Source organism: Chiroxiphia lanceolata, chromosome Z, assembly GCF_009829145.1.
Source record: "Chiroxiphia lanceolata isolate bChiLan1 chromosome Z, bChiLan1.pri, whole genome shotgun sequence".
Classification (NCBI taxonomy): Eukaryota; Metazoa; Chordata; class Aves; order Passeriformes; family Pipridae; genus Chiroxiphia; species Chiroxiphia lanceolata.
Genome location: NC_045671.1, coordinates 37,219,675 through 37,247,053, shown reverse-complemented (window position 1 = coordinate 37,247,053; position 27,379 = coordinate 37,219,675). Strand labels below are relative to the sequence as shown.

The following is a 27,379-nucleotide window of genomic DNA, read 5'->3' as shown; positions in this document are numbered from 1 at the left end:
GACCAAAATTTTGGAATGTATACCAATTAAAAAAAAATCCAGTTGATGTAACAGAAGATAAAAATGTTAATATTGAAACCATCAATAAATATATGTTTACCAGTGCTTTCATTACTAAATGATTATATAAAGCACAGTGCAACTCAAAGAATTTGAGAAAATAAAAATATTCTTCAATAGCCAACCATAAGCATAGCAGCTGTGAGGCCTATATAAGAATATGAGAGAGAATCTTAATTTGAAAATCTGTGGAAGACTGTATTTTCATTAGCTCAAATATTTAATATAAACACCAGCAGTTTTGTGTGAAGTACCCTCACAATAGAATATCTTAAAGCTGAAGGGAAGAGGCTATTTTGACCTCTAATTGATTTAAAATATATACCTGACTTTCTTGAAGCCCTGGAATGAAAATATTTCTGTATTTAAGTGTCCAGCATCGATGCTTTCTTTGGATCAAAATTTCACCCTAATCCTTGATGGACCTCTACCTTCAACAGAAAAAGCTTCAAAGTCCTATTCTTCCATTCCAGCCAAAAATAAACTATATTTTAAAAAATGACAACTTACAGATCAGACAAACCCAGATGGTGAAAAGGCTTCTTGGACAAACTTGAGAGGTTGTTTCTGGATAAATTACTATGGGAAAAGAGAAGGAGTACATTAATTAGAATTGTTTCTTCTTACACTGAAAATACAGTTTGCATCTCTCAAGAAAATAATTAAGAACTCAATAATTAAGAGCTCTGAAAGTCCTTTGACTTCAGTTATAAAAAGACAGTGTTCAGTATTACTTCATGGTTTGAAGGGTTTCAAGGGTTTGAAACCAGAATGCACCTAAAGTCAAATACACTCAAAATCAAACAGGGATCAATATTTTCACTTCTAGCACTTTGTTCATTGCAGAAAAGCAGCAGATTTAACTGTGTTTCAAAAGTATTTTGTAAAGTCCACGTGTTAATTACATGCTCAATTTAATTCATCTGAAATGGGTGTATTCCATTCTTTGATGCTGCACCAAACTCTGCACTCACATAAGCCCTCCTCACATGCTAGCACACATCCGTATCAGAGCCTTTTAGTTGTTCTTTTCAAATTGCATGTACACTATGCACCCACATGGAAGATCAAAAGAAAACTGTAAAATGCATGTATTGGGCTTTTTTATGTCAATTAAGCATTTACGGTTTCCAGTGGTAATTTAGGGAAAGGTCCTCTACTATTCCGCAAAGAAATGCTGATCTGAACCAGAAATACTCTTCCTCTCATAGGCTTACAAAATTGCTTTCTCTACCCCAAAGCAAAATAATGCTAGTTTTTCTACAGTCTTATCGGTCTACCAATAGAGCAGTAAACTGTGTAACTGCCAGCAGTAAAGTACAAATCAGAGTTATGAGCCAAAATACCATGAGTTTTATGTGGTATTATAAAGGCGCCGTAAAGGCTCCACACTTAAAAGTTGCTTTGCATTTAAAACTAGGGATTAATTATTATTTTTTTTAACCTGACTAAAGAACACAGTGTTTACTTCCCAACTTTCAGTCCTTGATCTCTGAGTACAAGATAACTTTCACAGAAATTACAAGTTGGATTCTCTACAAATGTTTATAAGAGAATCTTTAAGAGATTATTTTAAGAGATTTACTACATTTCATCACAGATTCCTTCTGGCAAACAACACCCTGAGGTTTACAAACTGACTGGTCCTTACGCGTGAGAACAAAACAAATGAGGTACTATTTCATTAGTCAGATGAACTAGATTGCCTATGGCAAGATGCTGGTGGAAATGCTTCATGGACCCTGATTGGATATAGCAACATTAAAGTACAATTTGCATATAGAACAGAAGTCGTGTTTAAACAAAAACTGTCACTATGTTTTTTTCCTAATATGTATATGCTCTGTGTTGGGAGGTTGAATAAAGGAAGTTTGATCCTCCTGTCAGCTTGGGCTTTTGCCTCCTGTATGGAGGCACATCAAACACCCTCCCTCCACAGGAAACTCTACACTCACCATGCAAGAGAATCCTTCCAGTTTTGACATTGACAAGCAGCACATGCAGATGGCCCTGTGGTATTACCAAACAAGGCATACACCTGCATCTCTTACCTGCACAATAACTACCTTTTCCTAAAGACAACCAGATATATACAGTGGGCTTTACTTGCAGACCACTGTTATGAATTTATCACCTTAAACAATACTTGGACAGTAAATTTAAATTATTTTTTTTTCATAAAGTGAGCACTCTGTATTGACTACAGGGATGCCTGCTGCAGTCTCTTTAATTCATGTTAAGTGAAAAAATCACTGCCAAGCTTCTTTTGAAGATGTTAAGGACCACACTTCCACTTTCATGAAAAGAGAATAAGAATTAGTTCCCCAATTGAACTATACATTAAAAGATCATGGTGAGCAGCCCAAAGAAGATCCATCTGGGGTTCTAAAGACTTTTTTAATTATGGGGGAAAAAAAAGTCAAGGGTACAGAGCCTGGCTCCAAAGCTTTACCCACAGACAGGACCCAAATACAGTTAAAAGCACACCTGTATTTCACATGCAAATATCAAGCTCACATTAAACTTGCTATACCTAATTCAACTAAAAGCAAACCTGTGGCAATATGAGGAGACCAAAAGCAGACCAGGAAGCTGCATAAAAACTCACAAAGCTTGGAACATGGGTATAGTCTACCACCTACAGTGCTTCTGGCAAGGGGAAGAAGCAAGAAAGAAGGAGAGGGAATAGATCTAAGGAGAACTGGGGGAAAGAGGTGAAGAAAAGGCCATTTTGCTACACTCAGTCTCCCTGCACAGGCAACTGCCTGCTCTGCCTATGAGCCAGCCCTGTGTGCAGTAAGGTACATCTCAAATTGTTTCATTTGGCTGTCTTGCCTAAACCTGAACAGTGTTGAGATACAAATTCATCTTAATACCTGGAGCTGTATATATACTACACTTACAAATCTATGATTCAGTAACACAGTTAGATGCAGCCTGGCACGTAACAACAGCTATTTTTTAAAGTTTTTGGAAATCTCGACTCCCTGTAAAATGTGTTTTAATATTTAAAGACACTGACAATATACTATGCATATGTATTACACATTTCCAACAAATTACTGTTAGCAGCAGATAAGTTTATAAACTACAGCACTACTAAAATGCAACTATTGGCTAATTTGAGTCTAAGGTCAATGAAAACACCAGAATTAGATGAGCAAAGCTATTAATTACACTTAAGTAGTATCCATTAGGGCATTTATTTTCCTGTTGTTTATGTTATTACACAAATCTTTCCATCATACATAACGCTAGAAAGATATTTGGGCTACATAAGTTTCACCAAGAAAATAAGGTAAGGACCAAAAAGGGCTTAAAGAAATGTGTGTTAACAAGTTTATTTTAAACTGATATTGTTGTATGATTCATAAAATAAATATTATTTTCATATCATAAGAGCCCTTTAACTGCATTAAAAGATTTTCATAGAAGAAAAAGAAAGCTGTAATAGTATCATAGTAAAATTAAAGCTTATATAGTTACATCAGTCTTCAGAAAAGTGTTTGGAGCTTTAATTGGGATAGTAACAAATTTGTTTCAAAATAAAATGTAAAACTTTTCAAAGACCTGTACTCAGAATTTACTCTTGAAAAGTGAAATTATTTCAGCTCTTAATAGTTTTCACTGTCCCAAACATAACAGGAGCTATATCTCATTCCTAGTGCAGTCAACAGGATTGTTATTGCTGATGACAACAAACCGTGATTCACTGGGGGTTTCAGAAACATTCTGATGCGCATAAAGACTTGCCAGAGAAAACAAACAAATGCATTTTGCAGGGATAACAGATGAGCCTCGGTAAAAAATACCTCCATAGTTACTGCTTTATTCTATGTATCTAGAGCAGCGGGTGACACTTAATATTTTCCATCTTATCTGGGTTTATCCTGTCTCTGCTAACATTACTAAATCCCCACCAAAAGAAAACACAGTATGATACTGGATAAGCTTATGGTGCATAATGTAAGTATTCTGCATCAAGCATCCATGTCCATCAACTGAACAGATGTCAAGTCAGTCTAAATTGTTTCTAACAAGGAGGTTCATGAACTTCAGCTCTAGCAAAGCCTGCTTACCAACAGATACGCAATTCCCCATTTGACTGCATGCTCCATTTGAAGCTCTTCCTACGGCTGAAGTATTTTAAGGGCATCTCATCCAAGTGGGTTCTGTAAACCTAGCAGGTCATATATACACAATGATACTTTTTCCTTAAATGGTAACTTTAATAGGGTGTCCCTCTTCTGCTTAAATGGTCAGATGTCTGAAAATGTGTTTACCTGTTCAAGTTTTGGTTAGAAGCAACCACTGGGGCCAGAGACACTTTATGACTGCATGAAACCCATTTTCTTAAAGCAACAGGTTAAAAAAGCCTCTCAAGAGGATCCCATCAATTTTCTCACCTTTTGCAGTGCCTATTTTCCCAGATAGCTGTGAAGGTCTTCCAAATATCTGTCTACCTTGCTCCAAACTAAACTCATCATTTCTCACTCTGCACTCATAGTCGTGGAGAGAATCGATTGCTTTCCTCATCATAATTACTCTTCTTTTAAAGCAAAGATGATCATAGACACCACAGAATCATAGAATAGTTTGGGTTGGAAGAGACCTTTAAAGGTCATGTAGTCCAATCCCACAGCAACAAGGAGGGACAACATCAAATAGACCAGGTTGCTGAGAGCCCTATCCAGCCTTGAATGTTTCCAAGACTGAGGCATCCACCACCTCTATGGCAACCTGCATCAGTGTTTCACCACCCTCATTGTAAAAAACTTCTTTCTTATACCTAATCTGAATCAACCCTCTTTCAGTTTCAAAACATTATTCCTTGTCCTATTGCAGTGATGTTCCTTTTCAGTCTTCTCTTTATTGCACTGAACAGACTCAGACTCTAAGTTTCCTTACATTATTTGCCTTACAAGCTCCTTATAGCTCTGTTGCTCTTCTCTATAGTATCCTGCAAGATGAGTAGATTCAGTGTCCTAATCACTACATAATATTTTGACAGATTCCTTCCCAGCCACTAAAGTAATGGGAAAAAGAGGTAAAAATGTAACACAAAATTCGTTTTGATTCCAGACTTGGATTTGCTTTGTTCTGAGATTCTGTCCCAGCAGAGTCACTAAGTCTTTCTCTGCAAATGTGTCTCTTAGACAGTACGTTCTTATTGTGCATTTCTACTGGTATTGTGTATTTCCACAGCCAGTGCAAATGGAATTTCATATTTTATAACCATAATTCACTGAGCAATTTTTACACAGGTAAACACACAAATTTACTACAGAAGATTATTCCCTTATGGTACTGTTATTGTTTACTTTGGCTGAACAACCACATATCCACTGGGCCTCCATTCCGGAGGGAATGGAGGGAGGGGGGAAAAGAGGGAAGGGAAAAACTACTAGATCGAAGCTGCTAAGAAAGATTATTTATATTTACACAAAGATAGAAAACACTATAAGCAATAGGCATACAGAGAAGAACTGAAAATAAAGATACTTCCCCACAACCAACGATCTCCTCTCCTGATGGAACTGCCTGACCACTCCACACAGCTACCCCAGAAGAGAAGAGAGCAAGCTACCTCTTCCTCCTCTTTTTATGTTTTTGCTGACGTAACATGGTATGGAATATCTTCCTGTTTGAGTCAGGTGACTTATCCTAGTTTCCTCCCAGAAAAAAAAATGTTATTTAGCTACACAAACCCACTACAGGTACCAACTGATTACCTGTTTTATTAATGACTGTCTGAAGTAATATGTAAGTCTCACAGGCTCAGAAGATCTGTTTCACACTCCTCCAGTGACTGTTCCACGTTAAGGACAGCACTAATTGTTTAGGCAGAAACGAAGATCCATGTCCACTTCCTTACATGAACTAATTGCCATTCTTTGGAAAACAGAGTTCAGAAAGTGATTTCATCTCATAAGCAAAACAATCAACCCTGTTCTCTGTTCAGCAGTTCTTCCCTATTACAAAGAAATATCTTACAAACTCAAGGTTTGGTAAAATGTCTTCCTGATCTCATTAGGATAAAAGCAAAAAAGTCATACTAAAAAGAGAACTTTGATCAGTTTAGCCTTTGCTAAATCTAAAGCATAAGAAATCTAGAAAAACACAGTCAAAAAGCTGCACAGGCATCAATTCTGAAGTTCATGATCTACAAATCGCATTTGGGTGTGAAAGCAACCTCATTCCTATGTTTTGCTTTAGGTGTATTAGTTTAGTGTGTGAGCTTTCAAAGTAAGTCTTCTGGTCACTCCCAGGACTTCAGTTCACAGTCATGTCACAGTCTCTGGGCATGTGTACTGGTCAAATTATAGTAGACGTGTTTCATGTATGCACCTAATGGACTGCAGCTGCTCTTGGGAATGGGTGCATGGCCAGCAGCTGGACTCAGTGATCATTACAGGTCTCTTCCAATTTGGCATATACTGTAATTTTGTGAAAACATGTTCCGCCCATCGAATCAGACTACAGCTAGTCAAACCTATGTCACTGAGTGTGATGCACAGTGGGGACATCATATGCTCAAGAGAGGCATTCTTTGTGCTACACTGCTTACGACAAAAGACACAGCCAAAGTCTGTTGTAAAAGACAGGATAATGAAACACATGGTCTTTTTACCATCCCACATTGTGTTCTTACAATCTGCCAGTTCCTTACCATACATACCTTATTTAAAGTCAATTAATGACAGAAGAACATTGTAAGTCTGACTTATTAAAGTATTTTTTATTAAGGAAATGGTAAGAGACAGAAATAAATTAACAATAAATTAACATGAGTTAGACAGTTTTAACTTAGAAGACAGACATTATTCTTACTCACATGTATTGTAGGTTCGCATTTTTCACAAATGCCTGACGGGACACGAATCTTAAGCCTGAATCCACCACAGTCCTGGGAAAACAAATAAAACTGTTGTAATATTTATGTTTCATTTAAAATATAATGGAAAGCATAATGATAATAATGGTTAAAGTAAGAGTCTTGGTGAAATTTCAACAAGGCTCAACTGCAAGATTTACAATTTTTCTCACTAACACAAAAAGTGAGATCTACACTTTGATAATGTCTCCATATGCTTCTATGAAAGAAATAGAAAAAAAGATAGCTTTATAAGATAAGTATCCCCTACTCACAGATTTTTAAGTCCAACATAGTATCCAACCTCATTGTCATTGATACTTTTTAAGTTTTCTTGGTTTGCGATGTAACTGTTGAAAAAGCAAGACAGAAAAAAGTATGTAAGTGGACCCTTCCAGGGCTTTGAGTGTTCAGAGATCATGCACTGCTGTATGAAAGTCAGTAGTGATTGCTGACCTACTACAATTAGAAGTAAGTCCTACTCAGACCATATGCAAAGCAAAAGTGGTCCTTAAAATCTTCCCCATCATTTAAATAGTACTTTGTGAGGCACTGCTGAAAGGGAAAAGTTTAGTTTTACACAGGGGAAATGAAGAAAACAAATCAACCTGAAAGCCAAATAAAGCTGCATTACAGTGTCACTGTTCTCCAAGACACATGTCCCTTTTAACAACAGTGAAGGGGCCAACTTCAATAATAGCAGTGGAGTTATCCTCACTTATATTGAGGGAGAATCAAACTGCCCTAGTCTTTTCTCCCATGTTAACTTAATCACTTGCTAAACTTATTTTTTCCCTGACACAAAGTAATTTCAGTTCTTTCTACATGGTGTGGTAATGGCAAAACTGAGGAAAGAGAGACTGTATTTCATGACGTTACACAGAAAAGCAGAAAATAAGAGAAGACAAACTGCCATATTAGACCAAAGCACTGAGTCCACTCACATAGCATTAGTATCTGCCCGAACCCCAAAAGGATGTGGGTATGTGAGCCGGTCCTTTGTATTATCACCATGTGAGATCTATGAATAACCAGTGACATCCGACAGACCGGAAATTAAAATGTTCACAAATAATGCATTGTTACCTCTTCTGCAGCAAGAAGGAATTTCACAGTGCAAATCATGCAGTCTAGGAAGAAGAAATTGGTGGAAACTTGCAATTCTTCTGGCATTGTGGACAGAAAAATATATCTGATTTACAGGATTCCAGATTTTTCAGAAGATAAGCCTAGTCCCAGAAAAACTCAGAGATTGACCTGTATTTTCATGAGCATGCTGAACTAAGCAAAAATGCAAGTTCTCCTAAAAAGGAGGAGTCGTTCTTTGCTAGAAGAAACCTTTTATTCATTCTAAGTATTTTTTAAAATTTATTTAAAGGGAAATCTGGTGAATTAGAAAGAAGGTGTATTGCTTTCCCAAAGGCCATCCATATACCTTCGCTGGCGTGTTAGAAAAATTCACTATGTTCCCAAATCCCAACAGAAGCTTGAGAATCCCAAAGTCGGGTTGGGCTCTCCTCCAAAGCCGCAATGCTGACTTGGGCTTTGCTCTTGCCATGCACCAGGAAAAGCAAAAGGTTTCCTCTAATGGCATTCATTGTCCCTTGAGAAGAAGAAGGGCAGTAAAAAGACAATGCATGACACTAGACGGAACACATTACTACAGCATCATATGACACTGAACTGTTCTTCAGGACTTTTCAGGATAAGATTAACACAGCGTACTCATTAGAAGATAAGAGTCCTTCATATTTTGTGTTTCCTTTCTTGAATTTTTAAGATGAGCTGATTTCCTATCTCGGCATTTACTAATCTATTTTATTTGTTTGTTGGTTGGTGCGTAAGTTTACCTATTTTGCCAAGTAAAAACAATGAAATCGTACATAAAAATCTATCAGTTCTTTCATCTAAGAATCCTGGAAATGAATGATCATACTTCCTCTAAACATGCCCCGAAGAATTCATTGTTTAATTATGTATCATCTTCTCTGTCACTTGGACCTCATAATGTTAAAATAAAGTTATCAAAGATATCTTCCTCATCTTGTCCTCAGTATTCAACCAACAGGAATCCTGTCAAGATCAGACAGAGATAGGGAAATCACAAAAGAGTGGGAATGTAGGAAAATGGACAATGAAACACAGAGGGAGAAGAGACTCAGACTTAAAGAAAATAAACAGAGAAATCAGTTGTACGAGCTAAAGATTAAGCCATCGAAAAAAATCTCTGACAAACACTGCCAAAATGTACACCCATCACTTAAACACACATATCACCCATCCAAATCTGACATTCCAATTTTAATCATATAAATACTTAACCAGAAACACCCACTAAAAGAAGCTGCAGAACTTGACATAACTTACAATGTTGTACAGAAATACGTCACTGTATTACATCCTGTATTAAGACTCAGTGTAAAACAGCTCAGCTCTGCTGAAGCCAATGAAGCTAACACAATTTACATCGAACAAAGATCTGAGTATGAGCACACAATCTATATAAAAGATCAGTGTTGGTCCATTAGGGAATAGACCAAAAGGACAACATTCGGGAAGAAGAAGTGGCATGAATTTATGGTACCTTTTTTCCTTCTCTTATTGCATCCCCTAAAAGAAATCAGAGCAGATTCTCTAAGATGAATGATTTACAATTCCAGTTCCTAACCGAGAGAACCAAAAGAAACCACTGATTTTCCACGACGATACTTTGAATAGGGACACAGAAGAATTTTTGTCTAAGTGCAACTAACTCAATAAGTGCTCTACAATACACTTGTAAAAAAATCTTAGTACAGAACACGACAGTAAAGCAAATTTCGTGCAGTTGGAAATCCTGCAAGAAAGAGTGGACAGATGTAATTTACCATAAGCAGGTCACATCCCCTTATGCTTCCTTACTCGCTTAACAAGTCTGCTTTAAGTTAAGCCTCTGCAGCTATGTCACAGCAGTGAGAGAGAAAGGAGTAGAATGATGTAACTGTACATTGCAAGGGGAAGTTGTTCTTCTGTTTAATTTAGAGGAAGACCTGAAATAAAACCTCTCCCTTTCTGAAGTCTATTTTTACCTTCTTCACAACTACTCTACCTTAATGTTACTTATCATCAAACATTAATACTCTAAGAGCTTTGACTTGCAGTGGGCGATGCCAAGAAATGTAATTTGCCTGCCTGCCCTTAAGAACATCCACCCTATTCTTTAACTGAAGATTTTTATTGCAGCACAGAAGAAAAACATACTGACTCACAGATGGCTGGAGTCACATGGAGAGCTTGGAAGCTCCCAATGCACACCACAGCAGAGTGTAGCACCGCCAAAACCTGGCTGGATAGTACCCGGACAGATCACACAGATCACAAATACTGACTGCTGCCTCTAAACCAAATCTGCAGCTGCCTACAATACTATTTGCTTGATTATACTATAGCATTCTGCCTCTCCTTCAATGAGTAATCAGTAAACAATAGTTGCTTTCAGACCTTTAATCTCCCCATTGTAAACTACTCATTAACTCTAATAAAGGCATTCAGAATCACACACCTACTGACTGCAGATTGCAACCTACAATAACACATTTATCTCAGCACACTTCAGCAGCTATTGAATAATGTCACACATTCACACTTCATCACTGCTACAACATTCTGGAAATGATAGATTAAAATCCTATTGTAAAAGACCTAACTCCCCCAAGTAGGATCTCCTTTAAGAGAGTTGTCTTCAATTCTTCTCATTACACAAGTGAAACACTAGGGATAGATTATGTATAACAACCTCTCAATTCCAAAAGCATAAAGAGAAAGCAGGTTCTGATCTTTAAAGTGGCCTAGATTATTTTGTTCCTCTCTAAGTTCAAAGAAGATTTCATTGCAAGTTTGAAATCTTTTCCTTAACCTGAAAAAAACTGACCAGTAGAAGTATGCCTTCCTAACTAACTGTTTCCTCCAGCTTAATGTATGCTAAAGCATATTACTCCATTTGGAGCTATAAGGACATGCTGAAAAAAACCTCAGTATACGCTAGTCTTAAGAACATAGACGCAAACAAGTAATACTGTAATGCAGCTCCAAAAGTATTTCTGTTGCCAGAAAACTCCCTTTATGGGAAACATATTTGCTTAACACTCCAAAAAATAAATCAATTATATGTCCAGCTCTGGTTCATACAGCTGGGAAAAAAAGTTTTTAAAAACTTTCATATTCACTGGTGAAATGTTTCTGAACTTTGGGAAAACTTCATACTCCGAATTGTTTTTTCACTGAACCTTTAGAGGAAAAAGGCAGCATACTTCACATATTGAACTGTCAGTAGATGAACTACCATTTAATGACAAGACATGTATGTCCCCAGTCTACACTACTGTGAGGGCTTTATTTTAACATTAACAATTAAACATTGCAAAGTTCCTTAGTGCTGTATCTTCTTACAAACTACAGTTGTCATGCCAAGTTCATCAAAAGGTAAGCTAAAACTTAGGGCCATTTTCAACAAACCTGGCCTGCTTTATGGTTATGCATTAAGATCATGCAGAATTTGTAAGCTTGACACAATAGTTGATGAAACTTGGCATATTCAAATAGATTTCAACTGCAGCCCCTCTGAAACCAAATTTAAAGTAATGCTCAAGTGGTGTGAACTCATATGGTTGGAAAACAAAGCACAGACCTACATAATGTTGTACATCAGGAATGTGAAGTTTCAGACAGATGTAGGTACCAATGATACAATCTCTGCTCAATCAAGAAATTGTTCTACACAGGACCAAGCTCCCTTTAGGAAGGAATCTCTTAACAGCAAGCAATGAGCAACAACAACAAGTCCTCTCTATAGATATACAGGTTTACTCCAATCATTTTGTTATATTTTGCTTAATCTATCTGGTACCATAAGTGCCAGCTTTCATGAAGACAACCTTAAGAAACAGAACTTCCACTGCTAAAAGACCGTGCCATAACTCAGAAAAGAGGCAGAGTATCAAGTTAGTTCATGGAGGACTTACTTATCATTCAGCAATTTTACAAGCAGGTGCTCAACTCCTTCCTTGGCTGCCTGGTGTCTCCTGACAAATTCAGAGCAAGTGCTCTGGTGGTTGGTGTTTTTTTTTTAAAACTGTGAATCATTGTATTTCACGAAGAGTAAAAAACTGTTTGCCAGTATCACGGGTTCCTTAAGGGTTCTTTCCTCCCATTTAGAGTATTTAACCATGAGTCATGGAAGATTACAGGAGGTAGCTCTCCACGTGCCAGTACAACAGCTCTGGAGGCAATATAATTAACTCTGGGATCTTTCTTCACAGACATAGGCATGCACTTTTTTGAGCAAATCCTGCACTACACATAGACTACACTCAAGTAACAAGTTGTTCAGAACAATTTGGGACTCAGCATCTCACAGCAAAGATCAGAGATCACAGCTACCTTCAAGAATTCCCTATTCTGGATGTATAGCTGTGTCAATTGCCAGGAGGCAGTGTGCCCCAGACATTCTGTTCCACATCAATATACTATGATTATCCAATCAGTAGCACAGATGCCACTGCAAATTGCTTCTCCAAAGCCACCATCCTGAACAATAAGTGCCAACCCACCATGTTAAAGCAGAAGAAAACAGGAAATTAGTGGAGATACCAATCTTCTTATGGCAGTGAAGGAGCAGATCCATGCTGTTGCTTACTGCTACAACTGCCTAGAAAATGGAAAGCCCACAGTTTCCCAGCCAGCTTTAGTTTCCTCTTTACAGCATGAAGGCAAAACCAAAAATAAATTAGTATGTCTAAAATGCAAAGTTTAAGCAAACAGTTACTATAAGGCAGGGAAAATGAAACATAAAACACCTTTGGGCTTACTTATGTTTCTGATTTGGCTTCAAGGTGTTTATTCTATTTTCTTCAAATAGCAGACTACCAAATCAAACAAACTCTCAAGACATTTCATGCAGCTTTCCAGATTTAAGATTCATGTCCTTGATGAATTCCACCTCCAAAATTACTTTTCCCCAAATGCATGCAAGACTTATTTAAGTATTTTCTCCATTCAGAGACCTGTCCTCCTCCTTGAGGTCTGTAAGTTTATACATTTGATATTGCACCAAGACATCAATTTTTGACATTTCTCCAGAGAACAACTGACAACTACAGTCTAGCTTTTCTTTAGCAAAGGTATTTTGGAAATGCTGATATTCCTTTTTATTGTCAGCTGGCCAAACAATCACCTATTTATTCAAAAGATGTCTTAATTTCTGACCTTGTACTTATCTAGAAAACATGTTTTCATCCTCTGGGTATGAAGTAATCTCTGCAGACTGCTAGGAGGAGGCTTAAACTCCAATATAGCTCCTTTACAATACATATGCTAAAAATCACACAATAAATTCACATACAAAAGGAGAGCCGTGTGTGTGGCTTTTCATTATTACTCAACAGAAAGCAGACATAAAGCTAATTTTTATTATTATTATTGGGTTTGTTATTATTAATTTTGTTATTATTTGGCTTGCAAGGAAGAAAGAGCATCTCAGAGGAATAAATAAATACAAATACATGTGACATTTCTTTCTTCCACAGAACCACGTGTGCAGTGACTCTTCAAAAAGTAGTAACGTAAATACTCTTTTCAGCAGTTGCATACACCACCTCTTCTAGCTATCACTGTCCTTCATGCAAACGAGAATGGCAAAACATCAGTTCCATAACAGCACAGCAAGATTCCTCATAACTGTCCTTTATGTGCATCTTTTTATGTCCTTCAGTGAATCAAAACATTAAAGCTTCTTGGTTAATGTCAAAACCTTTGAATTCTCTTTAGGTACCCATGCTCAGGCAGTGGAAGAGATGTCTTTGGTAGTTGCATGTCCTTTGGAGCTAGATAGCACTTGTTGACATAAATCAGTATCCCTCACAACAGGTTTTTTCCTATCTCCGGGTTTTGACATGTTCAGTATTCCTTCACTGTTTGACTCAACATAAGAGTTTCCTTCTGAACTTTCCTCTGAGATCAGTCTTCCCCCACATATAGTATTTCCACTGTTAGACATTAATACTTGGCTTTCTTCAGTTTAAAATTACTGGCTCTTAGAATGTCAAATACTCCATTCAGTGTGGTCTGATATTCATTGGATCATCGAGATGTATGTCTGACGTACCTGCTACACTGTCCACTGTCTCATCCACTGCATTCAGTGCATCCCATGCCAAATACAGATCAAAAGGTACGACTTCCAAATGATGGAGAGAAGCTGCAAAACTTAAGGACATCTATCCAAGAAAATCCATCTATATCCTGTTAATACATTAAATTTGCCGAACAATTTGACTCCTGACATCACAAACAATATTCCCCTTTCCATAACCCAGCAAAAAGTTTCTTTCTTCTGTTTTTACTTAAGTCTCGAGAGACTACATATGGCTATAATCTCTACCCCTTTTCTATGCAATTATTACACAGAGAACTCAACTGGTAGATGTTTTTCCATTCTTCAAATGATACCATCTGCTGCCATGGGTCACAACTGATTTCCCAGACTCCTTCCCAAAACCTGTGAAGCATCTTGTGTAGCCCTGATAACAGATCTGTGTCTTCTTGAAGACATTCTTGTCTCTTAATGAAAGACATACATGAATAAAACTTCACATTATGTTACCAAAGCATTCCAAAAGGGTTATGGGTTGTCCTTTTGACTTTCTGTGATATTGACTCTCTTGACATTTACCTCACTCTTCTAGGCCAAGAACAAGTTGCCACCTTTTGTATGTCCAAGTGAATCTTATATTTAACCAATGCATTTTTCAGAGAGCATTTCAACAGCACTTATATTGCTTTTTTGCTAAACCCTTTCAAAGGCATTCTTCACTGTTCCACATTCATGCGCTCTTCATAGTTACCTATTTAACTTTCTTTTATCACATTTTTTTACATTACTGCATAGTCCACTTCTTATTTTAGTTAGCCAATCTTCTGAATTTATTGCTTCTTCCATTAGCATTCTTTCACTTGAGGAATCCCATTCTTCATTTAATATAAGTAGCTTCTTACTCGTACTGCATATATTAGCATAATGATATGTTTATTATATTTTCTGCACATTTGTCAGTATCCAGAGTATATTTAATACTTCTGCTGAATGCCAAATTGCTGCTACTGTTTCCATAACTTTCCATGTTCCTGTACTAGATCAGTTTGATCCCGGGAAAATTCTCAGTTGCAATGGTACACACAGACAAGCATTCTGTGTCTGTCTTTCAGTATTCTTCTTGTATTTCTGTTCTGCTACGTGACATATACACATTGCCCCTTCCAGAATGTCATCAACTTTTACTTAAAAACGTGCTCATGGATGTATTTATTGCTCTACTTTAGGAAAACATACTCTTTTGTAAGTATTAATTTTCCATTTTAATATAATGTCAAAGTCTTAGGTCACCTTCTCTACCATTTTACCTTCAAACAAAACTCTTATCCTGCATGTACCTGTTTCAAAAGGTGACATCTTTTGCAACAGTATTCTTCAAACTTCTTCACTATTTCTGCAAAGCTGCCATCTCTTCACCACCACTACTTTCACAGAATTCTTCATTTACCTCTATAGCTTTTGTCCTTGTTATTGCTTATGAGTAGAGTAGTATTCCTCTCCTCCACCAGCATATTTCTGCCTACAGTTCTCATGACCACATCGCACTGATGTGCACACCTTTCAGCACTCCTTCCTACACACCTTTTGCAGCACTGCCCCTGTCCCAGGATGTACATGGTAAAGGCGTTCACCTGCAAATATAAGACAGAGTAGACATTTTGGTGATAGCTCCAACTATTAGGAAGCTCACCTCCTAAACCTTTCATTTCAGAAAGAGTGAAAAAAAAGAAGAGCAAAGCTGCTACAAGTTAAACCGTTTATTGAAAGTCATAAGAACATGCAGACGTGCTCTAGCGAAAACTGTGCACACTACCAGACCACGTAAACAGAAGGAACAACTGCCCTGTCTCTGTGCAGACAGGAATTTCATGAACAGTTGGGAGAAACGTCCAGAGCAGGGAAGATGGACAGTCTTCCACCCACACCCACCTCCAGGACAAGCGGCATCTATTTCTGCAGCTGTGCCACCTCGGTTCACATCCCTCAAATGACATAGGTTTCAGGCAACATGACAGTCATTGCACACAAATCCTGATCCAGAATTTGCAGTGACAGGTACTGCAGAAGCAGTATCCAGCATTAATATTTTTTTATTTAGGTGCCTTGATGTCACATGGATTTGCACCAATTAAAAATATTTGTAAATCTATTGTAATTTTCTCAATATTTATAAATATGCACACAGCAGTCTTAAAAAGATGCTTACTTACCACCACTCTAAACTTAACACACTTCAGCATATGCTTAGTTAGACCCATGAAGTCAACAAAACTGCTCCCAGCTGGAGACTACAGTATATATTTACCAGGTAAGGATCACAGCATGCATAATGTGTTCCAAAACCTTTTTCTAAAAATTAAAAGAGGCAAGACTGGAGGGGAGAATAGGAGATGAATATGCAGTAGACTATTCACCCATTTAGTGGGTGGAGAAAAGAAAAAAAGAAATTTCAGCTTCCTGAACTAGACCCATATTCAACAGATAGATTCAGCTGGGGGGGGGGGGAGAAAAAAAAAAAAAAAGAGAGACATCTCTGTGTGAGGTTGAAGACCACAGAGTTGAAGGAAATGCCATAAATAATGCTCCAGCTATAAATAATGTCCAGGGGTTCCATGTTCAAATCGTTCTGCTTCCTAAGGGAATGTGATCCCAGTTTCTCAGAAAATACCATACTTATAAAGCAACTTGAAAGAGGGCAATCTCAATCTTACCTGTTTGTGCTGTTCTAATTTTTACTGTAATTGAACACATAGTGGAGAAGGAGCAGGATGCAGCTGTCTCACTACACAAATAAGTGTCACAGCCTTTTAGCTAAACAGACTGTCCTGCTCCTGGACCCAAAAGCATATTTGAATACTATATGCCAAAGAAGGCAACTCAGACAGGAAGAACCAAGGCAAGCCCACATCTGTACACCATACAGGACCAGCAGTTAAGATGCTGACATGCAAGACCTTGGTTCAGCCCCATGTTCTGCTTCTAGCAGAGCAGCCCTTCACATGCATGCTGAAATGTTTCACCTGGAACCACGAAAATCAGCTTACTCTACATCTACAGAATGACTCCGCTCGCTAAAAAGAAGGTCTTGTTTTTGCCCCTCACTCCAGTGAACTAAGTCCCCAATATTTTCTTATAATCAGTGGAGAGGAAAGAGGATGACTCCATTGGGTAATCTGCACTAGGAACATAATTTAGCCTCCTGAATCACTTTCTGGAAGAAGTGAGTTCTCCATTGCTGGCAGGAGAATAGCGAGCTGAGTTAACTGCCTTCACTATATCGTTAGTAGGGAGTTGCCAGATCTTAAATGCCGAGGCCTGGAACAGTCCTAGACACAATTCAGAAGTCCACCACATAACACCCACAGCACATGCTGTGAAAAGTCTCCCAGTCCCTACCCAGTAAGACTGACATGCTCAGTACGGGCACATGATTTATTCACATATGCTTGCTATGCCATATGACATTCAGGAAAGCAGGCAGTTGTTGCAAAAGAATGGGAAAAGTCACACCCCATACACCCTTCGTATGGAGTACAGCATCTGAGCACGTGATGTGGGGTAATGTGTTTCACAAGATACCTGCTCAACACAGCCTTACTTAGTTTTACAGGTACAGTTAGGAAATTGAGAAGGTAAGACTAATTTCATTTAAATCTAAAACTGCTGGCTCGAGTGCCGAATCAAGAGAAAAGCAGGCAACTTTCCCAGCCCCAACTACAGCTCTGTGGACAGACCCTTCCAAAAGGACCTCCAAAGTTTCGCCATTTCACTGCTTTGCCTGTTTCAGCAACAGTCTGGAAACAGACTAACTTTGATAAATGCATTGCCTTTCTTTTATTTCTACATCAGACAACTGTATACAATGAACCATATACCCTCTATCGATCCGTAGTAGTACCTGCAGGTGCAACTGTTTTGCAGTTGCATTTCAATGCAAAATTATCTAAAACTTTGTAAAAGGCTCCCCCACGAAAATAATCTGAGCTTCTTCACGTCTCAATGCATTTTGTCTTCATACAGTATGAAAACATTTGAAAAGCAAAAAAAGCTGCAAGTCAAAAACATATCAAGTGATGGAGCAACAGGCCCCATCTCTTCCTAACTTAAAACAGGCAGGAAAATGCTTGAATCAAGGTTCTTTTCATCCTTCACATATATACTCTAAACTACCCTGGTGAAACACTAATTCCATCCCTTATTGTCACTGATTTTAAGAAGGCAAGAATCTCAGACTCACATTCCCCCTGAAATAAAGGGCATCTAATTACCTTGCTAGATCAGGACTTAGCAAAAGTAAAGTTCAAGTTACACGATTCAGAGATTATGATCTCTTAAAGTGCCCCTGAAAATGCCTTGGACACCTTTGGCATTATTTCTTCCATTTTAATCTTACTTCTGAAAAAGAAAATCTCACTGCTTCAGGCCTTGTCTAAGAATAAAAGAATACTGACCTCAAATCTGATCTCCAAGAATGTAACCTAACAATGATAACACAACTCAGAAATGTATAGCTGAACTGGTATTAAATATATTTAAGTTTCTGCTATAACCTCTGTCGATGATCAACACTCAATGCAGGTCATTTTCTTACATGAAAATTTAAAAAAATAAATGCAAGTTCACAACGGAATTTCCATGGCATGGCTCCTTTCCTGTAAATTCACTACAATTATGCAATGTGACCATGAGATTGCGGAGTTCAGCCCCTTGTATGGTGGCAAGTGAGATCACAACCCTGGAGAGCTAACTTTAGCCTCTTCAGGGACCTTTTTGGAAGAATCCAATGGGAATGAGCCCTGCAGTGAAGAGGGGTCCAAGAGAGCTCATCAGTCAATATGCAAGCATCTCCTCCTCCAGGCTCAAGATCAGTGCATCCTGATGAGCAAAAAGTGAAGCAAAGAGGGCAAGACACATGCATGGATGAATAAGAAACTCCTATTAAAAGTGAAGCACAAACAGGAGATACAGAGGAGGTGAAAGCAGGAAGAGGCCACTTGGGAAGAATTTAGGGATGTTGTCAGAGTAAGCATAAATGAGATGACGAAGACCAAGATCCATCTGCACTTAATTCTGGCCAAGGATGTCAAGGACAGTAAGAAAGGTATCTTCAAAATGAGCAAGAAAGAGGACCCAGGGAACTACCAGCCAGTCAGCTTCACCTTTATTGCTGGAAAGATGATGGAGTGTCTTATTCTGGAGGCCATCCCAATGCACATGGATGACCAGAAGGGGATCAGGAGTAGTCAGCATGGATTCACTAAAGGAAAATCATGTTAGACCAACCTGATTGCTTACTATGATGGGCCAACTACCTGGATGGATGAGGGAAAGCAGTGGATATTGCCTACCTTGACTTCAGCAAGGCTTTAGACACTGTGTCACATGATATCCTCATAGGCAAGCTTAGAAAGTGTAGACTATGGAAGTGGACAGTGAGGTAGATTTAAAACTGGATCACCAGCAGATCCTAGAGGGTCATAATCAATGTCACAGGGTCTAGTTGGAGGCCTGTCACTGGTGAACCCCCAAGGTTCAATACTGGGCCCACAGTTGTTTAACTTATTCATCAGTGACTTGCATGAAAGGACAGATGCCTCCTCAGCAAGGGCACTGATGACACAAAGCAGGGAAGAGAGACTGATACCCTACAGTGCTGTGCAGCCCTTCAGAAGGACCTCAACATGTTGGAGAGACAGGTAGGGAGGAACTGTCTGAAATTTGACAAAGGCAAATGCAGGGTCCTACACCTGGGGAGGAATAATAATCTCAGGCATCAGCACATGCTGGGAGCTGACCTGGAAAGCAGCTCTGCAGGGAAGGACCTGGGGGTCCTGGCAGACAACAAGCTGTCCATAAGCAAGCAGGGTGTCCTTGTGGCCAAGGAGGCCAATGGTATCATGGGGTGCATTAGGAAGAGCATTGCCAACAGGTCACTGCAGGTGATCCTGCCCATCTACTCAGCTCCAGTGAGGTCACCATCTGGAGTGCTGTGTCCATTTCCTCTGGACACGAGAGACATGGGGCTACTTGAGAAAGTCCAGCAGAGGGGTACGAAGATGATTAGGGAACCGGTGCATCTCTCATATGAGGAAAGACTAGGGTAGCTGGGCCTGTTCAGCCTTGAGAAGAGATGACTCAGAGGGGATCTTGTCAATATACACAAGTAACTGAAGGGAGGGTGCCAAGAGGATGAAGTCAGGCTCTTCTCAGTGTGTCAAGCAACAGAACAAGAGGCAGCAGGCATAAACTGATGCACAAGAAGTTCCACCTGAACACAGGGAAGAACAACTTTACTTTTGGGTGACCGTACAACAGATTGCCCAGACAGGTTGTGGAGTCTCCCTCACTGGGGATATTTAAGCACCATGTGGACACAGTCTTGTGCAACGTGTTCTAGAATAAGCTTCTTGAGCAGGGAGGTTGTACTAGGTGATACCACTGGTGGTCCCTTCTAATGTTATCCATTCTGTGATTCTGTGACTCTGTAATGTTATGCTTAACGGTAGCTATATAAACCACACCATTCAGGAGGGGGAGTAGTCTGGTTTGCCTCTTGCAGTTTCTGAAAATACAGGCTCATAATCAAACAGGAATGAAGAAGCATCCTAATTATATTTGATTTTAATAGCAGCTATATGCCTACATACCTCTGGATGAAGAGACTTTTGCAGACACAAACAGCATCCAGTAGCAGAGCATATTCACATCCCAGGCAGTACAGGCTTTCAAACCTCTATGGATTTATTTCTCCATTTGAAATGCATATGAATTAGTGAATTTATACCATCAGTGCTTCACTTTTCAAAGGACAGTTTTGAAAGAGTGGTTTATCACATGTAAAAAGCTAAATATACATTTAACATCAACAAAACATTGAAACAGTTTTAGAGCTCTTTCCTCCGTTTTTCATTTTTTATTACTCATTACTTGCTACACTCATCCTGCTTGGGCAAGGGCATCTGGATGGCCACATTCACTGACACAGTGTTAGACATTTGTGTTATGACAGATGACAAACATAGAGGAGAGAGAATAGAAATCAAAAAAAAATAAAGGAGGGCAGGGGATCCCTCTTCACTTTAAAACGAAATCCAAAATGGAGAAATAAGGTCCTTGTTTAGTTATGTAAAATTTTTTACTTTACAGTGATCAGGGATCCAGAATATTGCTAAGCTACTTTCTCCCTTACACTTGGCAGCATAAAAATAATGAAGAAAAAATAGAACCTGAGAAATCTGGAAAATGTCATCCTAAAGATATCACAGGCTGCACTGCCGAGCCCTGTTTTCTCATTAGTATGGAAAGAAGTCGAAATTTCTTGAAAACAACGTATTCAAGACCAAATTCTTGAATTTATATAAACAGCTTTCATTTCAGTATATAAATCCAAAACCTCTCAAAATTCTTGAGTGACCAAAGACAAAGAGGGAGAGACAGTGTTCCCCTGCCACCCTGCCCATAGGGAGCTTCTCTTGATGGATGCTGCTCTCTTCCAGCCTTGTGAGCTATTTCGTCTCAGCCTGACAGCCAGAGCGGAGACCCCCAGGAGCCACATCAGTCCTCACAAACCGTAAGGACAAGGACTAAAACAAGACACACAAAAGGTTCCCTGGGAGCAAAAGAAGAACCCCAGTATATACAAAATCCAATGCTTTGTGATATTTGGAGTATTTTTAGAGCCTAGAACTTAGAAAACCAATTTTCAGTCCTTACTTTCCACTCACCTTAACCATTTACCCAGATCTTTAAAAGATTTGAAAAATAAAAGGACAATATCCTAAAAACAGCTATTATGTCACCACTGTCCAAAGTCCCCTTAACAATTTGTAGCCTGGTGTCTCATGTTTTATTATACAATTCCAAGTCACCAGAAATAACTTCTCAATCAAGCCAAATTCATGCAATGATGCACAGCCAAAAGTTGCTTTGAGGAGGAAGGGGCTGGGGGTTGAGAGGCCCTGTAGCCAGTTTTATATTACATTCAATCTACAACAGTTTAGAAATATCAAATGAAAAAAAAATCAAAATACCAACAGCTCTGATCTTCAAATGAATTTAAACCTGCCTTTTTTTAGCACAAGCTCACATGACTTGCTAAATAATTTACTCTATAAATTACTTATCCTGTCTTATTAACAATTCTAGAGTGCTTTATATAACTGCATTAGAAATTTATTTTGTGGTTTTGAAATGTACGCAATAAACAATCACCCCTGTTTTAACAGGCAAGAGTTTAAAAGTCATCTACTGTTTTGTTGGCAAGTAGTTCTTCCTGAAAAACACCAATTAATTTCAAACCCCATTCACCTGAATAATCATAAGTAAACATATTAATGACTTGAAAGCAGAACTGTGAAACTAGGCCAGGAATATACTTGCACTGCAAGAAATCACTTTTAAATCAAAGTCTTCAAAGAGTCATATACACTGAGATATAACAGCAATAGATTTTACTTAGCGAGAAAATATTAGACTGGTCCTTTTACAAGAAGTCCTGAACACTTTAAAAATCACTCATTTACTACTCTATTGATATTCTGTAATGAGGGATCCTGACAAGAACTACTGATTTGCTATTGTGCCTACAATGTATGGATTTAACAATACTGATATAGTTATTTTGCTCTCACCACTGCTGGTCCTTGGCTCTTAATGTGAGCTTCAATGACTGATATGGTTATTTTAATGCAGGATCTCACTCTAGAGTTCAATTTATCTCCAATAATATACAAACAACCAAACAATTATTACAATTACACCCTGTTATGATAAGCATTGGCGCTTGCTTTCTAGATAAAGGCCAGCCCACATCATCATCCTAGCCAGCTGGACAAATCTAAAATGCATCTTATTAACTATAATAGAAAACTATACAAAAACAACTAGGAAAGGAAAGAGTGAGGAAGATGACTAAGAAAGCATCAGGCATAAATACTCTTATGCCCTCCCACACAAAATTTCAGCAGCTGGCCCTCACAGGGCTGATGCAGAAGCATTCTGGGTGTCTTTCTACTGCCCCCAGTAGATCTGGATGTTGGATCCAACCAGGAACCAAGAAATAGCTCAGCTGGGACAAGACTGCTTACTAAGCTCTAAACTGCAGTTTACTTACAGACCAAAACAGAGCTGAAGCACCTGAGCATTAAAGGACGGAGGCTGCCTCATGCATGGCACTTCAGCTCTGCTATTCCTACCACACTGCTCAAGCCTTCTATCCCACCTCTTAAAGGGGAAAACTCTGGCTGCCCATTCACATCCCATCTGCTCAGTGCCATCCAGTTGGCCCACAGCCAACCCTCTGAACCACCTCGGACTTCACACACCCACCCTGACCATGCAGTTATCCCAACCTCCCGTACTTGTGGCGCACGTAAGGAACTGGAGTCAGCACACATGCCCCAGGTGCTTGTGGATGTTTTGCCTAGGACTGTGGGATCCACTCCCATCAAGAGCAGTACATAACCAACAAATAAAGAACTGGTTTCAATAGACACTATGGAAATACAAGGGAACAAATTCTTGAAATTGTCTTACACTCTTCTCCTGTTATTTATACCAAGAGGAATTCCACCAGAGACCAATGGAATTGTGCTCCTGTATCTGTAAACCACATAAAAGAAGAACCAGGCCTGAAGATTCACAAGTCAAATGCAATGCCCCAGTCTCTTAAACCTGTTTCTTAGCTAGAGTAAAGCAAGATCTGCAGCGTTAAAAATGGCTCCACAATCTGTAGCTACTGTATTAGAACTGCTTCCCTACATAGTTACCGTTTACCGAGGTCACACAACGAAATAATGTGACAGCTACTGCAGTCCAATTTTTAATTTATGCCTATAAACTAATTGAAGGGCCTCTGTGTTTTATGTTAAAAGTACACATGAAAAGACCATCTTAAATATGTGTGACAGCATCTCCTGAGAAATCCATGACTCAAAATTATTTTTAGATCACCAAACACAACAATGTGCAATGTCACAGAATGATACAGTAAAAACCAAAAAAACCTGTAAAGATAGCGATGCGCAAAAAAAAAAACCCGGAAAATGAAAACAAAAACCAGCAACACAAAATTATTAGACATGTTTTAAGTTAATCATGGCTGGAACACATATTTACAATACCTGTTTTCTCCTCTGGCCTTTTAAACAGAGATTAAATTCTAAGGGAAAATGGCTCTGTTACTTCTAATTTGAAAGCACCAGATAAAAAAGCTACAAAGCCTATTTAAATGAGCACAGATGCATAGCTCAAAGTAATTTTTTTCCAATTGAGCAATCTACAGAATATTACACAAACATCTAAATCAATAACAGTTACAATTCAGAAAGACTGTTTCTTTACCATAGGTCCTAAAAATCTACCAAAGGTAGGCCATGTATGAGTAGTAGAAATGAATGCCTCCAGCTTTCTCCCCAAGCAGAGAAATGCAGCAAATTGACTTCAACAAACTGTAGGAATGTAGCTCAAAGGCTAGAATTTAATCTAAACTCACACTGTATTCGACAGTATTTTTATACTGCTTCTAAGGGAAACTGACAAAGAGAAGAAGGATGGTGAAGCCAAATAGTGAGAAACCTGAATCGATTTTGGGGAAAATATTCTGGTATCTTTTACATTAAATGCCATAGAAAGCAATTCAGAAATAAGAACAGGGAAATAAGAAGATGGAGAAGACAGCTTGAGATGGTTTTTTCCTGAGAGCTATCATCTCCACATCCAGTACTCAAATTTTTTTGCTCAGCAAGAACCTTTTCAAGTTTCCTCATGAACGTATATAGACGCCACAGTGCTCTGAGTTGTGAAAGGATGCGGGATTTAACATGAAAAGCAAGAGCACTCCCTCACCAAAGACCGTCTACAGGCCAACGAGGATGGAAGTACCACATGGAAACGAGGGGGGGAAAAAACTTTTTTGCACCTTCCTCATGCTTAATTAGGGTTTCCTAATCGCCTACCACTTGCTGACAAACAGCACAATGTTCATTCCTCTGCAGACTTCGTATTTTCTCCTTCCAGCCACCTCCACTGAGAAAGGCAAACCAGGTTCGCATTCCTATGGCTAGGGCATGGAGGATAGTTTGCTGTCACTTCCACCAGAATCTGCCGCATCCCTTTCCTTTCTTTTTTTTTTTCCTTTTTTTTTTCTTTTTTTTTTTTCATAGAAAAAGAGAACAGGAGAGATCTGGGGTGAGGTTCGCAGCAATAAACTGAGGGAGAGAATGTAAAAAACCCCATAAATAAAATAAACCCTTCGTACCATACCTGCTGCCGCCGCAGAGGTGCGGGCTGACCGGTGCGCGCCCCTGGCAGGGGCAGGAACAGGGGGCGGAAGAGGAGCCCCAGCCCCCCGTCCCGCTCCCCGGCTGCCCCGTGTTCCCGCTGCGGCCGGCGGCGACCCCCGCCCAGTGCCCTGGGAACCGCATCGCGGCAATTAGGATTCACCATCTAAACAGGCTGACAACGGTACGTCTGGAAAGTCGCGTCCAAATTAAATCATACGGGCTTTTAGGCTTCCAGCCACCGCATCTGCCCGCGGACTAAACGCCTCTCGGCGCGGGCCAGTTACCCGCCACCGCCGCCCGCAGCTTCCCCCGCCTGCTCCGGCCCGCCGCCCCCGCGCCTGGCCCCGGGCCCCGTACTCACATCTCGGTAACATTGTCGCCCTCGGCGCTCCGCTGCGGCACGGGGAAGGAGGCGATGCCCGGCGACGACTCCGTGCACCAGATCCGCCAGGAGCTGCAGTTGCAGGACGCGGGACAGCCCAGCGCACCCCGCCAGCAGCCCAGCACCAGACAGCACAGGCACCACAGCCGCGCCAGGCCGGGTCTCGGCCTCCGCCGCCAGGACACCATGCCGTCCCCGTTCACTCCAGCGCTGCCCCGACGGCCTCCTGCTCCCTGCGCCGCCGCCGCCGCTGCCGGGGCGCTCGGCCGGAGGGTGCGCAGCCTTCCGCGCCGCGGGCGGGCAGCCGGGACCGGTGCTTACATCGGCGCGCCGCAGCTGCAGCCACACCGCCCCACGGCGCTGTCCGCCCCGGGCACTGCGCGAGCCGGCGGGGGCCGGACCCGGGCGGCGCGGAGCAGAGGCCGACCGGGGCCTCCGGCGCGGCGCGGCACCTGCCCACGGCCCCGCGGGCTGACAGCGACACCGCCTGCCCCTGTGGCTACTCCCGATGATGCTGCAAAACGCGCGGGGCGGCGGGGGCAGGTGGCGGAGGCTGCGCGCCTACCTGCGGGGGCTCGGGCGGCGCTGCCCGCCGGGGGGAGGGCGAGCGGATGAGGAGGGAGGCGCAGCTCGCGGCGGCGGCGGGGCTCGGGGCTCCGCGCTCGCCGCTTTACGCACCGTCTCCTCCTCCCTCCAGCTGATAATAAACCAGCTCCGGCTCCTGCTCCAGCCCAAGACGGGGAGCTGCCGGCAAAGTGACGTGGGGCTGACGCAGAGAGGGGCAGAAACTCCACAAAATGAGCTTGAAATAAAAAAAATAATTAAAAAAAAAAAAAAGGACATGGGAGGGAGGAGGGGGAGCGGGGGAAAGGGAGGTTGCCGAAGAGCAGATACCAAATAGGCAGGCTGCGCCTGAGCTTTCAGCCTCGCACATACGTACGCGCGCACACACAAAGAAGCGTACACACACCCTGCGGGATGGGGAGCGCCCCGCCGCTTGTAAGAGCTGTCTGCCCCGGCGGGCAGACAGAGGCACTTTGCCGAGGGGCACTTGGCATCCCCGCCAGGGCGAGAGCTCGCCATCGGGTGATAAACCATCGGGGATGGTGTGAGAACCCCGGAAATCAACGGATGAGCGACTCTAGTACTCCATGTTCTTCCCTTGACAGCTCTGCGGTCGGGGTGCTTTGCGTTTTTCTGCCCCCGCCCCCGCTTGCGGGCTCCGCAGCGCTGCCGGTGAGCCGGATCCCGCCGCAGCGCCCCGCACTGAGCGCTCCGCAGGCGCCACCGCGCGTCCCGCCGCCGCCGCGTACCGCAGTCCGGCCCGCACTGCCTCCGCGCGGAGCAGTGAACCCTCGACCGCCCCATAGACCCCCAGGCGCCAGGGGGACGACACCCGGCACACAGCAAGGAGTTATCATTGCTGTGCATCGAGGCTGAGGCAAGTCCGAACGACATACGTGTGTCACGCATTCGCAGGTGCAAAGAGCAGCTGACCTGGGATGTTCTTCCCTTGCCGTTTCTGAGACAATGTGCTTCTGTCCTGGTACACGGCGGGTAGTCCTTGCTCTCTGTCAAAAGGTTCTTCACTTAACCTCTGCTGTTACATCAAAAGATGGTGATGGTCCTTTCTTACCTAATTACCTTTCTTA

The 27,379-nt window shown here is 40.9% G+C and overlaps 1 protein-coding gene across 10 annotated transcripts in view; it reads right to left on the bottom strand.

Moving 5' to 3' along the window:
- The window catches only part of NTRK2 (neurotrophic receptor tyrosine kinase 2), a 208,360-nt gene extending 181,913 nt beyond the window's left edge, over positions 1–26,447 (bottom strand). For 3 of the 10 annotated variants that reach the window (XM_032675911.1, XM_032675912.1, XM_032675913.1), the window contains exons 1-4: positions 25,707–26,443; positions 7,210–7,284; positions 6,896–6,967; positions 571–639 (exon numbers count right to left, since the gene is read on the bottom strand). In XM_032675911.1, the coding sequence (XP_032531802.1) occupies positions 571–639; positions 6,896–6,967; positions 7,210–7,284; positions 25,707–25,915 (425 nt within the window). In that variant the 5' untranslated portion in view covers positions 25,916–26,443. Of the gene's footprint in view, positions 1–570; positions 640–6,895; positions 6,968–7,209; positions 7,285–25,706 lie in introns of all 10 variants that reach the window. The other 7 variants (XM_032675914.1, XM_032675916.1, XM_032675915.1 and 4 more) reach the window with 4 other exon arrangements.
- Positions 26,448–27,379: the final 932 nt, after the last annotated feature.